At 40.1% G+C, this 21772-nt stretch overlaps 1 protein-coding gene across 2 annotated transcripts in view; it reads right to left on the minus strand.

Annotated features, from left to right (window-relative positions):
- Positions 1–2435: 2435 nt before the first annotated feature.
- The window catches only part of meltf (melanotransferrin), an 81451-nt gene continuing 62114 nt past the window's right edge, over positions 2436–21772 (minus strand). For both annotated transcript variants that reach the window (XM_059944046.1, XM_059944035.1), the window contains exons 13-16: positions 14744–14808; positions 13078–13265; positions 5312–5501; positions 2436–3581 (exon numbers count right to left, since the gene is read on the minus strand). In XM_059944046.1, the coding sequence (XP_059800029.1) occupies positions 3517–3581; positions 5312–5501; positions 13078–13265; positions 14744–14808 (508 nt within the window). In that variant the 3' untranslated portion in view covers positions 2436–3516. The remainder of the gene's footprint in view (positions 3582–5311; positions 5502–13077; positions 13266–14743; positions 14809–21772) is intronic.

Here is a 21772-nt window from a genome sequence, read left to right on the forward strand (position 1 = left end):
TTATTTTGTGAGATGTTTTTTTAATTGCTCTGGTTCAAGTTAATCAGCGTTGAAAAAAATGGGAAAGAAATCTGGTGTAATGTTAAGGTAAACCAAAATATTTTTCCAAATCTTTTGTCAAAGCTTCAGGTCTATGAATTTTCTTGCAGAGGTTTCTTGGATGCCTTTCACAAACCTCTGGCATAAGGTGATGTCCTAACAGACAGAAAAACTAGAAGGTGAGCTTGGATGGTGGGTTTGCAGAAGTGTTCTTGAAGATCAGTTTGATCTCCATCCTAGTCCTTGGGATGCTGTGAAATGTAATTGGCACAGAAAATGAACAACAGTAGTATTCTGGGCCCTTGCATTATCTCTGTCAGTATAAAAATACTACATAAATTTATAATTTTTAATCCAAGGAAATCTTGGGCTCAATGTTGACTCTAATAATATCCATGTTCCTAGGCTATGAATTAAAAAGTTATGAGTGTTACTATTTTGATTGCTACTCAATACTATTAGCTGCAAGACGTCCGTGAATGAACATTGGAGAAGGGGACATTGGCTTTTTGTGTTATGCCTCTGTTGTTTAACATCCGATTCATTGTTTATGAAGATTGGAGCATATACTGTATTTGAAGTTCTATTCCGAAGTCTGGCAGAAGGGATGGAATCCTACTGATAATGCCTCAATAATGAACTGCATTTAGATGGAAGAACCAAGGGTTTTGCTCTCAGTTACAGACACCTGAGTGCTGTTTCACTGGAATAGAGATCCAAAGTGGCTTTGTCTCTGGCCTTACAAAAAGAAGGCATAAATGCGACTGAGATTGGAAGGGCAAGGTGGAGAAAGTCATGCACATCATGCACCATTGATCATATGCCACCCTCCATATTTTTAACAATACTTTGAATATTCCAGATGATTTTTAACCAAGATTATAAATTTAACAAAAAAATAGGCTGGTACATTATAAATTATTAGGTAAGAATGTAAAACTGAGGTAAATGGGTGATGTTTGTGTGGCGTATATGTACCAAACAAGTGGAGATGAATGGTATACTTATTCACGCTGTAAGTATTTACTGACTATCTTGAATTGTCCATGAAATGTGGGTTGCTTGGCCATTTGAGGATAATTAAGAGCTTACAACATTTCTGTGGATATTAGTCATTATAAATCAGGTAAGGCCTTACAATTTTCTTCCCTGAGGGAATTAGTAGTTGTGCTTTTATTGACAAACTAAGAGTTTCATAGTTGTAGTTAACAGTGTTTTTATTCTAAGATGTATTTAAATACATTTGAAGTCCACATCTGCGTTGTGGGATTTTAATAACTATTACCTACATAGTTAAAGCATGGATCAAGGATTCCCAGAAAGTTGTATATTGAACAAGTGAGAAACCTTCCTCATTTGATTATTAAGTTTATTTTTGAACTTTCTGGTTAAACAGAGTATTGACAAATAAATTATTTCTTCAAACTTAAATTTTTTGATGTCATACTTAGTAAGTCCTTTTCCACTCAGAGCAGGTGGAACTTCTTTCAATGATCTATCTGTAAATAATATGATCAAGGTTGATATGAATGCTTCAAAACAGGTTGTGCCAGTGAATTGGGAACAGTTAAATACTGGGTCAAATCGAGCTGGATTCTTGCAAATCCTGTAAGCCCATGAATTCATAGCTCTGGACAAGCAGATCTTCTGCACCTTGGAGATGATCAATGAAGCCTGAGCAATAAGCAGGCCCCAGTCAGTGTACTGCAAAGGCTCTGGCCCCAGAATGTTTTGACAGTTGGTAAATTGTGACATTTGCAAAGTTATTTGAACATGCTTTGAATAATTGGAAGTACTATGATGAGTTAAAATGTGTAAAATACATTGCAACGCTAAGAAATAGTAATAATAAATTAATTCAAATATAATTGTATAATTGACTTAATTTACATTTTCAGTTCCAAGAGTACCACATGATAGACAGTGAGTGTGTCGAGAGGGGAAGTCATGTGACCTACCTGATTGTACAATGTCTTTTCCTTAAGCTGCGGGATTTGACATGGGAAGGATAGGTAAAACAGCTCTTTGAAATACAGAGCAGAACAATTTGCCATGAATTTTAACAAAAAGGATGATGTGGTTGTTTATATACCCCTATTTAGAAAGTCTATAATTCCTTGACACGTGTGTTATGTCAATCTTATTGTTGATAAATGGTGTTTGCATTTTCAGAGCCTGAAGAGCAAACAGCAGGGAAATCAATACCTTCAATTATTGCAGCCATACAGTAGAAGGGGCAGTAGTATCAATGTTTATGTTATTGGGTACTTTAGAGCATTAATCAAACTGAAGCATAGTGGTTGGTGGCACAGCTTTCTCATAGCATGGGTCTAAATGCATTGTATTACAGCATCTAATTTCTGCATTGATAAATAATTGACTAGATTCACAGTAGATTAGGTAAGCTCCCTCTTTACTGTTCCCAAAATGGAAAAATAAGTGTTTTAACAGAACAGCTGCATATGTTGCTCGTGGAATTATAACGATAACCAAACAATGATTTCTATCTAATGTATCTACACTAACTCATCCTGCACCCTTCCCTAATTATTGTTCACCTTTTAAGATTGCCCAAAGCCATGGCAACTTCCACCATTTCCTCAGCCCAAATGCATATCAATTTTTCATCCACTTAAGAGTAATTGAATAGTACTGCAGGCAATTACATTTGCCAAAGTTCCAGCAAAGGAAAAAAAACAAAGGTTAACAACAGCAATGTCTGTATCTAAATTAAACATCAGTGAGTTGAACCTGCCAGCTATCAAGGACTGTTGCAAAGGAGAAAGAAATTACAAGAAGCAATAGAGAGCTACACGCACAAAACACTGGAGGAACTCAGCAAATAAAGCAGCATCTACGAAAGGGAATAAGAGTGGACACTTTGGACCGTCAACAGGACTGAGTCTGTTGGGTGACAGCTGCATGCATGTGGGTGAAAGATCATTCACTTAAACAGGTATATTTGAAACAAAATCTACACTAAATGTTGAATAGCTAAACTGCATTTTATATAAATTATTTTGATCGATATGTTTGTCCATTATCTGTAAACAGATACTTCTACGGCAGTAGTGAGGAATGTACATACTGGTGTAGTATTTGCCTTTACAGAAACACTGCCAATAAGTAAATAGAAGAATGTGACTAATAAGTTACACCATACAATGACTATCCCTCTAGACACTCACAATCAACCCCAAATCATTTTACTACAGCTTGCACAAAAATAACAATATTTAAATTGGCAAATTACTCTTAATTCAGCTGCTTTATGGCTGTTGTGACAAGAAAACTAACTGTTCTTTAATGTTCATTTTTACAACTCCGTAGCAGTATAGATTCTGAACTAATCCTGTCTGATGCAGAATGTTTTCTGTTTTTTTCAGTTCCTCTCCTCGAGTAGTTCGGTTCAACAAGGACAACTCATCTGTACGTCTGCTTTGAAACAGATCACGATGGCAGGTGAAGACGTGCAGCTTATACACAGAAACTGTGCAGGCTTAAAATGAGTAGAAGCAGTAACGGCACTCTCGATGGATTTGCTGAAATACAAGCAATTTGAAGGAAGCCTCTAATTAGTCAACTATCATTGTAAACATTAAATGTTATATGTAACACTGTATATTGTTAACAAGATCTTTAGAAGGTCCCTTCCCAAAAGGTGACATATTTTGAAGTCTGGGTATAATGTTAATAAACCATATAACAATTACAGCATGGAAACAGGCCATCTCGGCCCTTCTAGTCCATGCCAAACACTTACTCTCACCTAGTCCCACTCTAGCATGTAACCCTCCATTCCATTTCTTTCCTGTCCATATACCTATCCAATTTTACTTTAAATGACAATACCAAACCTGCCTCTACCACTTCTACTGGAAGCTCGTTCCACACAGCTACCACTCTCTACGAGTAAAAAAATTCCCCCTCGTGTTACCCCTAAACTTTTGTCCCCTAACTCTCAACTCATATGTCCTCTTGTTTGAATCTCCCCTACTCTCAATGGAAAAAGCCTATCCACATCAACTCTGTCCATCCCCCTCATAATTTTAAATACCTCTATCAAGTCCCCCCTCAACCTTCTACACTCCAAAGAATAAAGGCCTAACTTGTTCAACCTTTCCCTGTAACTTAGGTGCTGAAACCCAGGTAACATTCTAGTAAATCTCTTCTGTACTCTCTCTATTTTGTTGACATCTTTCCTATAATTAGGTGACTAGAACTGTACACAATACTCCAAATTTGGCCTTACCAATGCCTTGTACAATTTTAATATTGCATCCCAACTCCTATACTCAATGCTCTGATTTATAAAGGCCAGCATATCAAAAGCTTTCTTCACCACCCTACCCACATGAGATTCTACTTTCAGGGAACTATGCACCATTATTCCTCGATCACTCTGCTCTTCTGCATTCTTCAATGCCCTACCATTTACCATGTATGTCCTATTTGGATTATTCCTACCAAAATGTAGCACCTCACACTTATCAGCATTAAACTCCATCTGCCGTCAATCAGCCCATTCTTCTAACTGGCCTAAATCTCTCTCCAAGCTTTGAAAACCTACTTCATTAAACACAACGCCACCCAAAATGACAGTAGTACACAGCTAGCGAAAATATCAACTTTAATCTCCACAATATTATTTAGCATTCAATCAAAGTTTCCATCTATCATATTCTCAAAGAGGCCATAATATAATTTTTGTCAGTAATTGTAAAAAGTAGACAGATTAAATGTGTAGTGCAGGTTACCCTCTAATCTCATGCAGCATGAATGCACTGTTCTTAGTGAGATAAATTGTGCTTCCCTAGTGAGAAAGGAAGACATTAGGGTAGGACATCTAGATTTCATTCATCTGTGGACAATCATCCGAAGTGACATAAAGGCTTACAGGGCTTCTACCTTGTGAGGTTATGGTTAGATAGAAGGGGACCATGAAAAGATTCATACTCTCAGCATCCAAAAGTCAGATTGTGTAGATATTGTTTAGTTTGAAAAATAACTAATAGCTCTTATACAAAAAAATCCCATGTATACTCATCATACTGAACTTGGACAACAGTAAAATTGACATGTGCTGGGCATTTGCATAGATACCTATAGAATCATCATTTGCACAAATTTCCCCCAGAGTGACCAGGCCTTGTGGAACTAATCCAGAATCCCCATGCAAGAATTCATAAGGAACACACTGACAATCTAATAACATGCAACATTAAATGTGGGTAATTCCTGCATCTTACAAACTGTGAAGTGTATAACTGACCTGCGGCTGAACATTCAATGTTTTCAATTGCCTCCAGGTAGCTTTTTCCAAGCCATTTATCGTATGTATCTTTTTCTTCTATCGATATGATTTTAACGGTAGAATCTTTAAAGAGCAGATCTTTTCCACCATACACAGATGAATTAAACATCTGAAAGTCATTGGGATTACTCTTAGATCCAAAGTGCTCCTAGAAGATGAGATTTAAGATTAGGGTTTCAAAGTCACTTACAATGAAGGTGAGTCATTCTCAGTTGCTCACAATAAGCCAGTTATTCAAAACACAAACACTGGAAATCCAGAGCAACAAACACAAAATGCTAGAGGAATTCGGTAGATCAAACATCAACGTTTTTGGGTCTCAGTTCAGAAATCGACTGTTTATTCCCCTCCATAGATGCTGCTTAACCTGGTGAGATCCTTCAGCATTTTATTCAATTCTATTCAACACACACACACACACACACACACACAATAGTGAAGTACCACCAATGTGTTTAGTTTTGCTAATTTAAGGAAAGATTATCGGCCACTATATCAAGGGCAAACCTTTTTTTTTGATTGGCTTATAGAATAGCTAGCTAAGTTATGGAAACAGTGTTTGTTATCCAGACCCAATACCAGCACATTCTAAAGTTAGCAGCTCAGATGCATTATCCTGAGAACAGTGTGTGTGTTGTGTGTGTGTACATTGTCAGGGCGCCGTCATGACAAGCTTTTTGGTGATTGCTGATCGTATGGTGTGTCTTGGGCATCTGAAACCTGGCAAAGCCCATCCCTCCCAGGTTTTTTTTCAAGGAAGCCAGCTGGATTTGAACTCTGGACCTCTCACCCCAAAGTCCAGCGCTGATGCCACTACACCACCAGCTGGCTAACAGAAAAGTGATGCAAGAGCTAATCAGTAAGTACTAATACAAAGGATATATCCTACATTGGTAACAGACAGAAAATGCTGGAGAAACTCAGCAGGTCAGGTAACATCTACAGTTGCCTTGAAGTACGGGGTTGATCTGGAATTTTGACTTTCCAAAGAGGAAAAATCTATTTGCAAACACCAGGATCAGATTTGGTTTCAACCCTTCAGGGAGTAAAAATAACAGATCTAATGTTAATTTTCATGATATGCATAATTCCACATTTATGTTCTCGTTCCCTTTGCTACTTGTCACTTTTATAATCTATTGAGTTTGCATTTTAAAATCGCTCTACAATTTCTCTGCATCTCCTCACCAATCGCAACCTCTCCCCATCTCATTTATATTACAATAGCAAGGTATGTGTTTTTTTTTAAATCGGAGGTAACATTGCAAAGTTTGTCCCTAACAGTCCTCTGCAGAATCAGCTTAGACTACTGAACAACAGCAAATCCTAGACAGAGAATCTAACAAATGTACAAATTCTGAAACAGTTGAATAATCCTTTTTAAGCAGTCCCTTGGGTTCAAAGGTTTGTAGATTTTGTGATGACACTGGGTTATACAGCACAGAAACAGACCCTTCAGTCAACCATTTCAGCCTTATCACAATATCTTCCCCAAGCTCCCAAATACTCCCCCCAAGATTTTTATCAATCAACAACTCACTAGTTAATGGGTGAATGATTGAATTAATCTGACATCCCACAGGTGGATGATGTTGAGTCTAAATTTATTATAATGCCATTGGCTGCAACAAAGTTTTCATAACTGGGTTTTGAACACATTGAAACTTATCAAAGAGCTGTTGGGGTGAGTTTGAGCTAATCTGATGGGGAATGGAATTAGAGAGATGGGGCTGAGGATGGGGCAGTTGGTGTACAAGTATTGTGCAGTGACACTGAGGAAGGACAGGCTGAAGACAGGGCAAAATTACAGTCAGAGGAATGAGTTGAAGTGTCACAAATCCAGAAGGGTGCTGAATCCAAGAGTGAATGTGTTATATTTGAATGCATACAGTATAAGAAATAAAGTAAATGATCTTTTGCACAGTTAGAAACTTTTAGGTATGACATGGCATCACTGAGTCATGGCTGAAAGATCATGGTTGGGAGCTTAACATTTGAGGATGCACATTGCATCAAAATGGCAAGCAGGTAGGCAAGAAGGGGTGGGATGGTTCGGATGGTAAAAATTGCCAGCATATCCTTAGAAAGAGGTGAGATGAGATCAGAAGATGTGGAATCCTTGTGGGTGGATTTAAGAAATGGCAAGGCTAAAAAGACCCTAATGCAGTGGTTCCCAACATGGGGCAATTTGATTTTTAAGGGGGGGGCAATTCAAGAATGAGTTATTAACAGTGAATTTTTTCTAGTAAGTCTGTGTGAGTATGAGTGTGTGTGTGAGTTAATACATATGTGTATATACAGTATGCATACATAAAAATACTTGTGTATGTACATGTGTAATTGCATATGTACTGTATATATAGTGTATCACCATCATTACAACCATCAAATGGCTTTCATAATTAAATTAATGAATTGACTGATGTAGGAAGGAACGAATGAACAAGTCCAAATGCGTAAGAAACTCATACGAGGTCGCGCCAATGCTGCTTTTTGCAGTAGCTTTCGGTTCTTGGTGGTGTGAAGGTGTGTACATTGCGTCATCTCTTTTAAACGGTGTATCTGTCTTTGTATGCTGTAGAAACGAATCGGCATTGTTTTATTTATTTATTATTATTATTTTAATATCACTTAATGTTCTTTTTTTTACAATTTCTTAGTAATTTCTTCCTCAGAACTTTAACAGTCCTTTGGTTCTTTTATTTTTCTCTTTCATGAATGCCATGTTCTTTGGAAGCTTGTTTAAACCAAGTTAATGGTCTTTTAAGCTTCCTCCAGGTGAATAGGAGTTCACTTTTTGAATAATAAGAATTATATATCGCCACAGGGGGCATCAGGATTTTAGAGGTGATTAGGTGGGGCACGGCCAAAAAAAGGTTGGGAACCACTGCCCTAATGGGAGTTGTATAAAGGCATCGAAACAGTAGCCAGGATGGGGGATTTCAATATGCAGGTAGATAGGGAAAATCAGAATGGTGCTGGATCCCAAGAGAGGGAATTTGTAGGATGTGCATGAGATGACATTTTAGAGCAGCCACTAAGGGAAAGGCAATTCTGAACTGGGTGTTAGTGAACCAAATTTTGATTAGGGAGCTTAAGGTAAAGGGACCATTGTGAGGTTGTGTTCAGAATTCACTGTGCAATTTCAGAGGGAGAAGCTAAAGTCGGATGTATTCGTATTACAGTAAAATAAAGGGCATTGCACAAGCATGATGAAGGGGGAGGGGAAAACCACAGGCGAAGACCGGAGGGGGTGGGGTGAAGCTGAGAGCCGGAAAGGTGATGGGTGAAAGTGACACAGAGCTGGAGAAGGGAAAGGATCATGGGACGGAAGGCCTTGGGAGAAAGAAAGGGGGAGGGGGGAGCACTAGAGGGAGATGGAGAACAGGCAGAGTGATGGGCAGAGAGAGAAAAAAAACAAACAACTAAATATTGTCAGGGATGGGATAAGAAGGGGAGGAGGGGCATTAACGAAAGTTAGGAAAGTCAATGTTCATGCCATCAGGTTGGAGGCTACCCCAGCTAGTATACAAGGTTCCAACCTGAGTGTGGCTTCATCTTGACAGTAGAGGAGGCCATGGTTAGACATATCAGAATGGGAATGGGACGTGGAATTAAAATGTGTGACCACTGGGAGATCCTGCTTTCTCTGGCGGACCGAGCGTAAGTGTTCAGCAAAACAGTCTCCCAGTCTGCATCGGGTCTCACCAATATATAAAAGGCCACAGCAGGAGCACCAGACGCAGTATACCACACCAGCTGACTCACAGGTGAAGTGTCGCCTCACCTGGAAGGACTGTCTGGGGCCCTGAATGGTGGTGAGGGAGGAAGTGTAAGGGCAGATGTAGCACTTGTTCTGCTTACAAGGATAAGTGCCAGGAGGGAGATCAGTGGGAAGGGATGGCGGGGGGATGAATGGACAAGGGAATCCCGTAGGAAGCGATCCCTGTGGAAAGCAAAAGGGGGGGGGGGAGGGAAAGATGTGCTTGGTAGTGGGATCCCGTTAGAGGTGGCTGAAGTTATGGAGAATTATATGTTGGACCTGAAGGCTGGTGGGGTGGTAGGTGAGGACAAGAGGAATCCTATCCCACCAGCCTCCAGGTCCAACGTATAATTCTGGGTAGCCTCCAACCTGATGGCATGAACATTGACTTCTCTAACTTCCAATAATGCCCCTCCTCCCCTTCTTACCCAATCCCTGACAATATTTAGTTGTTTGTCTTTTATCACTCTGCCTGTTCTCCATCTCCCTCTGGTGCTCCCCCCTCCCCTTTCTTTCTTCCGAGGCCTCCCGTCCCATGATCCTTTCCTTTCTCCAGCTCGGTATCACTTTCAACCATCACCTTTCCAGCTCTCAGCTTCACCCCACCCCCTCCGGTCTTCTATCATTTCGCATTTTCCCCTCTCCCCACTACTTTCAAATCTCTTACTATCTTTCCTTTCAGTTAGTCCTGACAAAGGGTCTCGGCCCAAAACGACGACAGTGCTTCTCCCTATAGATGCTGCCTGGTCTGCTGTGTTCCACCAGCATTTTGTGTGTGTTGTTTGAATTTCCAGCATCTTCAGATTTCCTTGTGTTTGCAAAATAAAGGGACATCTATTTAGAACAGAGATGAGAAGGAACTTCCTTAGCCAGAGGGTGGTGAATCTGTGGAATTCATTGTCATCTACAGCTGTGGAAGCCGTCATTGAGATTGACAGATTCTTGATTAGGGTGGTAAAAGTTACAGGGAAAAGACAGGAGAGTGGGGTTTGGAGGGATAATAAATCAGCCATGATGGAATGATAGAGCAGACTTGATGAGCTGAATGGCCTATATCTCAATGTCTTGTACAGCCAGCGAGGAAAACACTGAAGTAATTCACTCTGAAGCTAACAGATGTTTGTTAAATAATTTCAGCAGAAAATATTAAAGAAGTGATCATGACAAGCAGTTATTTAGGTGAACCTCATTGGTAATGTACTCAACATGCTTAAGGCTAAATTATGTGTTTGAAGCAATAAATGGTTAGTGAATTAACTGATTTAAACCTAGACAACAACTATGACAAGCATACATTATGAATTTGACCCAGAAAGGCTAATGACAGGTTGAAACTAATACCCCTAATACTGGGCATTTGGAATTTGAGGGTGCAATATGACAGCAGAGAGATGGAGTGTATTGGATAAATGCTGGTAATGCATAGTAAGGTTGAAAAAGTTCATATGAAAACTAATCTCATGTCTACTGCTGGAATTGTCAATTCTTGATATAAAGATGGGAAAGATTAGAGTATAGACCTTTGAGAACCCCAAGTCACATACACCATGGATCAATAGATGTCTTACGTGACTGATCACTTGAGTGATGGGCAAGGGGGAGAAGTGATAATATAGGTTATTTCTTAAGAAATAGGAGAGGCTAATGACAGATTCACTAATGTGGGCAAGGAAAAGGCAGTATTTGCAAATTTTGTGTGGGCAATGGGAATGTTGAATTGGAAGTGGACATGGAAAACTAATTTAATCTATTGCATCAGTTCAGTAGGAATGTAATTGAGGACTAAGGGAGAAGAAATAGTGGTGCTAAAAGATAAAAATCAACTTAACTAGAGCTGAGTGAGATAAAATTCCCAGCAAGGTTAAAAAAAATTAAATGGGGCAAAACTGAAAATTGGCTTGGCAAACACTGTGCAGGTGATGTTCTGATAGAAGGACTTCAACTTAAAATGTTAACCATGTTTCTCTTTACACAGAAGCTGCCTAGCCTTATGTGTTTTATTTCAGATTATATCAATACTGGAAATTACACACCACTGGAGCAGAGGATCTCAGATTGAGAGTTTTAAAAACCATAAGACATAGAAGAAGAATTAGGCCATTTGAACACTCAAGTGTGTTCCGCCATTCCATCATGGCTGATGTATTATTCCTCTCAACCCCATTCTTCTGCCTTCTCTCCATAACTGGGGAGAAGTTAACACTCCTACTAAATAAGAACCTATCAACCTCTGCTTTAAATATACCCATTGACTTGGCCTTCACAGCCATCTGTGGCAACAAATTCCACGGATTCACCATCCTCTGGCTAAAGCAATTTCCTGTCATCTCTGTTCTAAAGAGACATCACTCCCTGCTGAGGGTGCGCTCTCTGATCCTAGGCTCTCTCACTGTAGGAAACAACCTCTTCATGGCCACTCAATCTAGGCCATTCAATAGGTTTCAATGAGTTCCCCCCATTTGGATGACGGAATTAATGGCTTTGTTGCAAAGTTTGTAGATGATATGAAGATAGATGGAGGGGTAGGTAGTTTTGATGAAATAGAAGCTGCAGAGGATTTAGACAATTAGGATAATGGGCAAAGAAATGGCAGATGGATTACCATGTCAAAAAGTGTATGGTCATGTACTTTGGTGGAAGAAACGGAAGGGTTGACTATTTTCTAAATGGAGAGAGAAAATACAAAAAACAGAGGTGCGAAGTGACTCGGGAGCGCTTGTCCAGGATTCCCTAAAGACTAGTCTGTAGGTTGTGTCGGTGGTGAGGAAGGCAAATGCAATGTTAGCATTCATTTCAAGAGGACTAGAATATAAGAGCAAGGATGTAATGTTGAGACTTTGTAAAGCACTCAAGCAGTTTTGGGCCCCTGTCTTAGAAAGGATGTGCTAAATCTGAACAGCGTTCAGAGGAGGTTCACAAAAATGATTCCAAGATTGAATGGCTTGTCATAGGAAGAGCGCTTGATGACTCTCGGTCTGTATTCTCTAGAATTTAGGAGAATGAAGGTTGACCTCATTGAAATCTGTTGAATGGTGAAAGGCCTTGATAGAGTGGATATGGAGAGGATATTTCCTTTCGTGAGGGTCTGAGACCAGAGTACACAGCCTCAGAATAGAGGGGTGTCCATTTAGAATAGAGATGAGGAGGAATTTATCTAGCCAGAGAGTGGTGAATCTGTGGAATTCTTTGCCACAGGCAGCTGTGGAGGCCAAGTCTTTATGTATATTTAAGGCAGAGGTTGATAGATTCTTGATTGGTCAGGGCATGAAGGGATACGGGGAGAAGGCAGGAGACTGTGGCTGAGAGGAAAATTGGATCTGCCATGATTGGTGGAGAGGCTCGATGGGCCAAATGGCCTAATTTTGCTCCTATATCTTAAGGTCTTCTGGATGATGATGAATCAAAATTTATTTTAATGTCATCACAGTAAGTAAGACGTTGGCTGACACAAACTATTTGAAACTGAGTTTTGAACATATTGTGACTGATCGAAGCCAGCAAGGAAAACAATGAAGTAATTTTTCCCCGGAGATACAGTGCAGAACAGGCAGGTTCTTCTGGCCGAGCGAGCAACACCACTAGCAACCCACCTATTTAACCCTAGCCTGATCACAGACCAATTTACAATTACCAATTAGCCCACTTAAGTCCATCTTTGGAAAGTGAAAGGAAAAAGGAACACCCAGAGGAAACCCAAGCACTCACCAGAAAGGATGTACAAACTTGTTACAGACGGCATCGGAATTGAACTGGTACTCCAACGCCCTGAGCCATAGTAGTATCATGCTAACCTCTAATTCACTCTGAAGCTGCTAGATGCTTGTTAAATAATTTCAGTAGCAAATATTAAGAAGGGATAGTTATCCTCTAAAGGGATGATCAATCTGCATTTGCTGAAAAAGCATTTAAAAGTCACAAGGGTCGGCTTTCAGATTTAGGCTGACTTGCCAAGATTATTTACCTGTCCTTTATCAAGTAAGCCAAAGACTACGGAGATGGGTGTGGACGAATGGACCATCACTGCATGAGATGGAACTTTGGCCAAGTTACAATGCTTCCACTGATGCACCTCTGCCCGAGCTCCATTCAGACACAGCAGTTGGTAATCACTGGATCTTAGATTTGCTGCCCAGGGTTCCTTGTTATTTCCTAATGCAGAAGTTAACATTCATAAATCCAGTATTATTAACAAGCACAGGTCTAAAAAGGGAATTATCTCCAAACAGTATGCAAACTAAATGAATTGCACAAATGTGCCAATATTTGATATATCAGACTTAAAATTAAGGCAATAATATTAAAGTAGATTGAACTACACGGCTGGAAGAACTTTTAACAAAACTGAAAGCAAAAGTAAGACTAAATATTTTTGGCTTGGCATTATGCAGGTATGTGGTGTGCCCCAGAGACACCTACGGCTGGAAAGAGTACAGAGAGCTAGAGATGAATGAATGGAATATGCTGATTCCACTGGAAGATGAAGTTCAATGCAGGGAAATCCAAAGTGCATTTTCAGGAAAATAACAAAGATCTAAAGAATGCTAGAAACATACTTAAGATACACATGTTGAGAATTTTAGAAATTTTTATTTCCTTGCCAGAAAAGGCAGGTGAAAGAATAATTTTGGAACTAACATAAGGTATGTGATCATACAGCATACAGCATTGTAAATAATTCTCAGAAACTAGGTGAGAGATAAAACCGCTCAGCAGCTTCTGTAGTCTAAGACATGCAGATAAATGTGGAAATCCATTGATTCATGTTCAACATTCCCACAATAAGCTTCAATACACCAATATCATGACCAATAGGTTCTACATTGGAATTGGTGCAACAGCGTGAATTTGGAGTACTTAACGATATCAGAAAAACTTTAGGCAATTAGGGCTTGGTTAGGTCATAGTTAATGCCACACAATCCAACTAGCATTGAAGTTTTAATGTCACAAATCTGCCACGCAATTCTGCCTGCATTTAAAAAATTTAATTTCTCAAATTTGTTAAGAATTATTATTGGAGATATTTTAACTTTAAATGTTTATCTTGCAGTGTCTTTGATTCTTAACCTCTTTTCCATCCTGATCTTTATTTTGCCTCTTATATGTAATTTTACAGCTCCTGGTTTAATATCTACTTTGTTTTAGAATGGATGGTTTACACTCATTGGTTTTGCTCACTTTAGTCACAACTGCCACAGGAGAATGCTAAGCTGAAAATTATTAATAGTTGTCATAAACATTTGCTTAAAAGGCCACAAAAGTAAGTGTATAGCTTTAGGCATCTTAATACCCCTACAACGATCTTGGTTATTATACACTGACAAGATAAATCCTCAAAAATGGCTTGCTGTAATCTACGATCGTTTTGATGAAAGGCTGTGAGAAGCCCAGAAAAGATGAGCAACGATGAGATGTAACTAACAAAGTTACTGAGAGGTACTTTGACAGAGAGCAATTGAACTCTGGATCTTTCTCTTGAACTCTGGAACTAGTCAGATAGATGAAAACTTCATTTGGCAGGATATGGAAAACGTAGACTGACAGTGGACAGAGAAATGGGAAAGATGTTGAGGGCTTTGAGAAATCATGGAAGCCAAAGGAATGGACAAAATACCCAAATACACTTACCATCAGTGTTTTCAGTAACTGTAGTGTGCTTGACAAATGCCACATCCCCCGCTTCAACAAGACACCTTAATTTTAAGAAAAATACAAATGAACAGGAGTAGGAATAAGCAACTTGATCCCTCAAGTCTACTCAGTCATTTCGTAATGGCTAATTTTTTGTAACTTCAATTATGCAAGGATCCTGTATCTATAAACCTCAACTTCATATGTTGATGCAGAGGTGGATAGATTCTTGATAAAGATTCACCTTCCAGTGCCTTTGAAGAGAGTTCCAGAGACTTACAGCCTTCAGATCAAATTCACACAATCAAGTTTCCTTAGGATCTTTTATGCTTCAATCAAGTTCTCTCTCACTCTTGAAAATTCCAGTAGATACAAGCCTACCCTGTTCATCCTTTCCTCATAAAATGCCTTTTTTGCAGATGTGGCCTGGTAAACCATCTATAAATTGCGGGGGGAGGGGGGGTCCATCTTATCTACAGTTCTCTAGAATGTGGTCTCAGAATCAGATTGAATATCAATAGATTATTTCATGAAATCTGTTGTTTTGTAGCAGCAGTACAGAACAATGCACATTTTTAAAAACTATAAATTAAGAAATATAGGTATATAATAACTGAATCAAGTAGAGTGAAAACTAGTGAGGTATTGAACATGGGTTCATTGTCCATTCAGAAATCTGAGGCGGGGAGTGGGTGGGGAAGATGCTGTTACTAAAACTATGAGTGTGTAGCTTCAGGTTCCTGTACCACCTCCTTATTGATAGCAATGAGAAGAGCACTAGGGCCCTTTCCATACCAGTGATGCAACCAGTTAGAATACATGGTAAATCTGTAGAACTCGAATAATAATAATAATAAATACTTCATCGGTCCCGAGTAGGAAATTCTTCTGTTACAGCAACATTTAAAAACACATTTAGCAGTGTGCAGACTTAACTAATAATAATGTACAGAATAATAATATATACAATAATGTACTAATGTGCAATAATAATGTATGAAATAATAATGCAGAGACTATTGTACTATGATGTGTGTTCTCCTGTCACACAGGGATGGACTATTGTATACGTTTATTGCTTTTGGTAGGAAAGGCTTTCTGTAGTGATCTTGTGATGGCAGAGCTGAATGAGTCTGCTCAAAAGGGTGCTCCGCTGCTTATTCAGTAGCTCATGGAGATGATGTGCTAGATTGTCCATAACGGTAACAGTTTGTTTAGTGACCTCCTCTCCACCACTAACTCAAAAGAGTCCTGCTTGCAGTCAAGGATGGATCCAGCCTTTTTGATGAGTTTATTTAGTCTTTGCATCTCCAGTACCAGTGCTGCTCCCCCAACATAAAGCCGCCAAGCGGACAGCACTCGCTATAACAGACTGGTAAAAGATCTCCAACATCCTGCTGTACACATTGAAGGGTCTCGGCTTCCTTAGAAAGTAGAGTCTGCTCAACCCCTTCTTGTAAACAGCCTTGGTGTTGGTTTTCCAGTCGATGTGAACCCCCAAATATATTTGTACTCCTCCACCGCAACTACTTCTCCCAGAATGAATACAGGACTCGTCACGGTCCTCTTCTCCTAAAATCAATCAGCATCTCCCTGGTTTTGGCCACTTTCTGGAGCAGGTGATTCCCCTCCCACCACTCTATAAACTTGTCCACCAGTCCTCTGTACTCTGACTCCTGCCGGTCTCTGATACACCCAACCACCGCAGAGTCATCAGAGAACTTCTGCAAGTGACAAGACTCAGAGTTGTATTGAAAGTCTGAGGTGTTCAGTGAGAACCGAAACAGAGACAGGACAGTCCCTGTGGCACTCCAGTGCCTCCCACCACCACCTTAGACAACGTAGCACCCAGTGTACAAAGTGCGGTACATCTCTCAGGTAGATAGTCATCCAGGAGATTGGGGATTTCTCTACGCCCATTCTTTGCAGCTTCTCACTCACAAGAAGATTGTTTTGAAGGCACCAGAAAAATCAAAACATGTGATTCTCACAATTCCACCAGCATCATCTGAGTGACAGTGAGCTCACTGCAATGGGTAGATGATGACATCATCTAATCCCAATGAGATTGATAGGTAAACTGTGGACAGTCCAATGAAGATCTCACCTGTGGTCCAAGGCAAGTCGGGACTAGCCTCTCCAGCACCACCATCCCATGAAATGCGAGGGCAATTGGTCTGTAGTCATTAAATTCAGATTGAGAGGCCTTCTTGAGTACAGGAACCAAGCAGGAAGTCTTCGATAGCCCAGTATCTTTTTCTGACTCAGACTCAGATTGTAAAGGTGTACCTCCACTGCTGTCCATCACGTCAGTGGAGGAGGCCATGGATGGACATATCGAAATGCGAAGTGGAAGTAATATGGATGGCCACTGGGATGTTCTGGTGGCAAAGCAGTCTCCTAATACACATTGGGTCTCACTGATGAACAGGAGGTCACACCAGGAGCACCAAACATAGTAAGTAAATAACCCCAACAGTCTCACAGGTGAAGCATCGCCTGGCCTGGAAGGACTGTTTAAGATCCAGGATGGTAGTGAGGGAGGGGGTGTAGTGGCAGGTGTAGCACGTGTTCCACTTGCAAGGATAAGTGCCAGGAGGGAGATCAGTGGGGATGGACAAATGGACTAGGGAGCGATCCCTGTAGGAAGCAGAAAGTGGTGGGGAAAGTAAGGTGTGCTTCGTTGTGGGATCCCGTTGGAAGTGGCAGAAGTTTCGGAGAATTGTGTGCTGGATGCGGAGGCTGGTGGGGTAGTAGGTGAAGACAAGAGGAACCCTATCTCTGGTAGGTTGGAAGAAGGATGGGGTAAGAGTTGATGTGCATGAAATGGAAGAGATGCGGTTGAGGACAGCGTTGATTGTAGAGGAAGGGAAGCCCCTTTCTTTGGAAAAGGAGGACAGCTCCTTCATTCTAGAATGAAAAACCTCATCCTGAGAGCAGATGTGGCCGAGACAGAGGAATTGAGAAAGGGGGATGGCGTTTTTTCAAGTAGTGAAGTGAGACAAGATCCCACTTCACCTGCAACTTCCACACTGCCCTCAAAGTCACCTGGTCCATTTCTGACACCTCCCTTCCCTTTCTCGATCTCACTGTCTCTATCTCCAGAGATGGCTTATCCACTGATGTCTATTACAAATCCCCAGATTCTCACAACTATCTAGGCTGCACAGTAGGGTCTAAACCAGAGCTGCAGGGGGATGGGAACCAGAGTGCCAGAACAGTTAGTGGAGAGATGGAGAGCCAGATGTTGGTAGGATCTTAGGCAAAGTTAGGAATCTACACAGGGGTCTGTGTTTGGACCAATTGTCTGCAAAGTTTGCAGACAATATGAAGATAGGTGAAGGGGCAGGTAGTTTTGAGGAAGTAGAGAGGCTACAGAAGGACTTAGACAGATTAGGACAATAGACAAAGAAATAGCAGATGGAATACAGTGTCAGGAAGAAATGTACTTTGGTAGAAGAAATGAAAAGATTGACTATTTTCTAAATGGAGAGAAAATACAAAAAACAGATGCAAAGGGTCTTGGGAACCCTGTACAGGATTCCCTTAAAGTTAAATTTGCAGGTTGTGTCTGTGGTAAGGAAGGGAAGTGCAATGTTAGCATTCATTTCAAGAGGTCTGGAATATATATAAAAGCAAGGATGTAATGTTGAAACTTTATAAAACATTGGTAAGGCCTCACTTGGAGTATTGTGAGCAGATTTTGACCCCATATCTTAGAAATGATGTGCTGAAACTGGAGAGGGTTCAAAGGAGATTCAAGAAAATGACTCCAGGATTGAATCGTTTGTCATATGAAGAACTTTTGATGGCTCTAGGCCTCTATTCATTAGATTTAAGAATGTGGGATGACTTCATCGAAGCCTAACAAATGGTGAAAGGCCTCAATGGAGTGGATATGTAGAGGATGTTTCCTATGGTGGGCGAGTCTAAGACCAGATGATACGACCTCAGAAAAGACAGACGTCCATTTAGAACAGAGATGAGGAGGAATTTCTTTAGCCAGAGAGAGGTGTATCTGTGGAATTCATTGCCACAGGCAGGTGTGGAGGCCAAGTCTTTATGTATATTTAAGGCAGATTTTGATAGATTCGTTTGGTCAAGGCATGAAGGGAAATGGGCAGAAGGCAGGAAATTGGGGCTGAGAGGAAAATTGGATTAGCCATGATGAAATGGCAGAGCAGACTCGATGGGCCAAATGGCCTAATTCTGGTCCCATATCTTATGGTCTTGTGGTTTTCAGGCATTTTTGCCCTGCTAACATGATGAACTGAGATCTAAGTTTGAGCCTACTCAGCTGCTCCAGGGAGCAGACCTAAGGACTCAATCAGGTTCGGTATGCTGTCGTTTGCAGTGAGAGTTTGTGTGTGTATTTGTACGTGTACGCTTGTGTATGTGTTTCCTCTCTCTCAACACTATGGTCGTTGTCTTTCTTTTAAATTGGGTTATTCAGGTTTCTTGCTTTGTGGCTGCCTGTAAGAAGACAAATCTGAAGGTGTATGGTTAATACATTCTTTGTTAATAAATGTACTTTGAATCTTGAATCTTCTTTATATAGTTTTTTTCAAACTCGTGGCTCTGTTTGATACTGTAGTTGATATGTGTTTAAATATGGCCTGTGGCTCCTCCCTTTGGAACTATTTTTTTCACGTTGGATTGCATCTACTCTTTGTATTCTGAAAGATCCATATAAAAGTGACCGAAACAAGGGAGAAGTTGCTGGTGCATAAATATGCTTTGCTATGCAGTTAGAAAATGTCGAGGCTCCTTTGTATTACTGATGCACCATCAATAACTCACACTGAGACGTAAGGCGAGATATCGGCTTTTATTGACTGGAAGAAGGAACCAGGAGTGAGTGTCTATCATACAATGTCTTGGAGACTGAGGCCGAGCGTCAGGCCTCGGATCTCCTTTATACAGGGGCCTGTGGGAGGAGCCACAGGAGCAGTCAGCAGGGGGCGTGTCCCGACAGGCACATAGTTCACCACAATTACAGAGTGTAACAACTTTCCGATTCTATGCTCTCAGCTTAAACGTTTTGCTTCAGTTTCAATTTCCATGTTTACTGCCTTTACTAAATATAAAATGGTACACTTAATTGTATTGATTAGTGTCACTGATCATATGTAAATCACCTCTCCCAGTTGATCTCATCTTAGTCCAACTGAACATTTACACTTAGAATTTATTAGACTTGCTATCAGTAGTCAATTAAGGTGATACTCTCAAGAATCTAAGCTTTAGTTATGAATTAATATGGTAATTTAATCATAAATTTATGAGCATCTTGACCTCACCTCGGTTCTTTACATGTAAATTATAATACTTCTGCTTCCCCAGTCCATTTAATCACTTAGCAAAGTTTCATACCTTACATATTTTAAATTGTGCAAATGCTAAGTTCTAATTGTTTTAATGAGCAGATTTTATAACCTCATATGCTGACATCACCCAACCTTATCAGCTTATCTATAGGGTAAAGTAGTTGTCTGGTACAACTGTAAATTCCTTACCTCTCACATATAATGTTTCAATTACAATTAAATTTACCTTTACTAACTGAAGTTAAATGTTCACATTAGTTTATAAAGAATTAACGCTAAATCATTATGATGTCTCTCATTTGCTATCCGTCTAAAGCTGTAAAACATTATGCAGTCAAATCAGTAAAATAGTAAAATAGTCTATAATTGAACTTCAACCTGAGCCAAGTCATTCCATCATAAACACTTCAACCTTGTATTAGAAATCACAGAAATGACTTTGATCTGCCCACATTTTTGAATAAGTTGCTTTCCATACTCCCTTCTCCCAACATACAATCCAAAAATACTTTGACTAATGAACCAGAATAAAATAAATATTTATGTGCACGTCAGTATATTCACCTTTGCTCACCCCCTTAAAATACTGCTTTCACATTTTCATATTTCTCACTATATCGGACATTGTCATTGGACCCATCAAGTTGGCTCTTACAAAAATCTCATCAACCCCATTGCTCATATTATTTCCTGGTAACCTGTTCATCCTCACACCTTGCTGGCGTGGTGGTAGAACCAGATACACAAGGAACAATTACAAAACTCTTAGATTGGTGCATGGATGATAGAAACATGGAGGGTTATGTAGGAGGAAAGGGTTAGATTGACCTTAAAGTAGGTTAAATTGTCAGCACAACATCATGGGCCAAAGGGACTGTGGGTGTAATGTTCTATATTCTATCAATTTTACTAGTTTTATTTTTGTTATCACAATGAAGACTCTAGCAGTAATAATCTATCCTGATCTAAATCTCGACTACAAAAGGTATTCCAACTCTCAGCAAGGTGAGAACGAGGCAAGGTTATTGGTGCTGTGCTAATGATAACAAAGTTCAAATGCAGCAATGCTCTCAATGACAAAAAAATGCTGGATAAGGAACTTGTAGCTTAGTTCTGCAGTGGAAAAATACTTTACGATCTATTTCCATCCTAATTGCCCCATTTTGTCGGGTTCCACATTCCACTGTTAACTGCAGTTAAAGATTTTCTCATAGAGCACTGCCACTGACAATCTGCAGTTCATTCGGTGCACAAGAGAGGCAAGGAATAGAATAATTTCTTTTTGGAATTTAGAATTACTAGTTACCACCTGGGCAGACATAAAACTTATCTTTACAGTTCACCCTTCATTCCACAGTCACTCTTCGTCAATTGTATTGATTTCAGCAGAAATGAAATCAGAACTGGGCGCCACATGCGGTTGGTGCAGCGGTATTAGAGTGTGGGGTGTTCCGGCATTCAGGATTCATTTCAGGCACCATTCTGTATGGAGCCTCTGTACATCCTCCCTGTGGAATGTGTGGGGTTTCCCTGGGTGCACTAGTTTTCTCCCATTGTCCAAAGACTTTCTGGATAGGTTAACTGGTTCCGCTGTAAGGTTAAGGTAAATCAGGGCTACGGGGATGCTGGGGCATTGTGACTCGAAGGGCCTATGCTATGCTGCATCACTAAGTAAACAAACTATAGACTGGTGAGTCTC

This window comes from Hypanus sabinus, chromosome 2 (assembly GCF_030144855.1).
Source record: "Hypanus sabinus isolate sHypSab1 chromosome 2, sHypSab1.hap1, whole genome shotgun sequence".
Classification (NCBI taxonomy): Eukaryota; Metazoa; Chordata; class Chondrichthyes; order Myliobatiformes; family Dasyatidae; genus Hypanus; species Hypanus sabinus.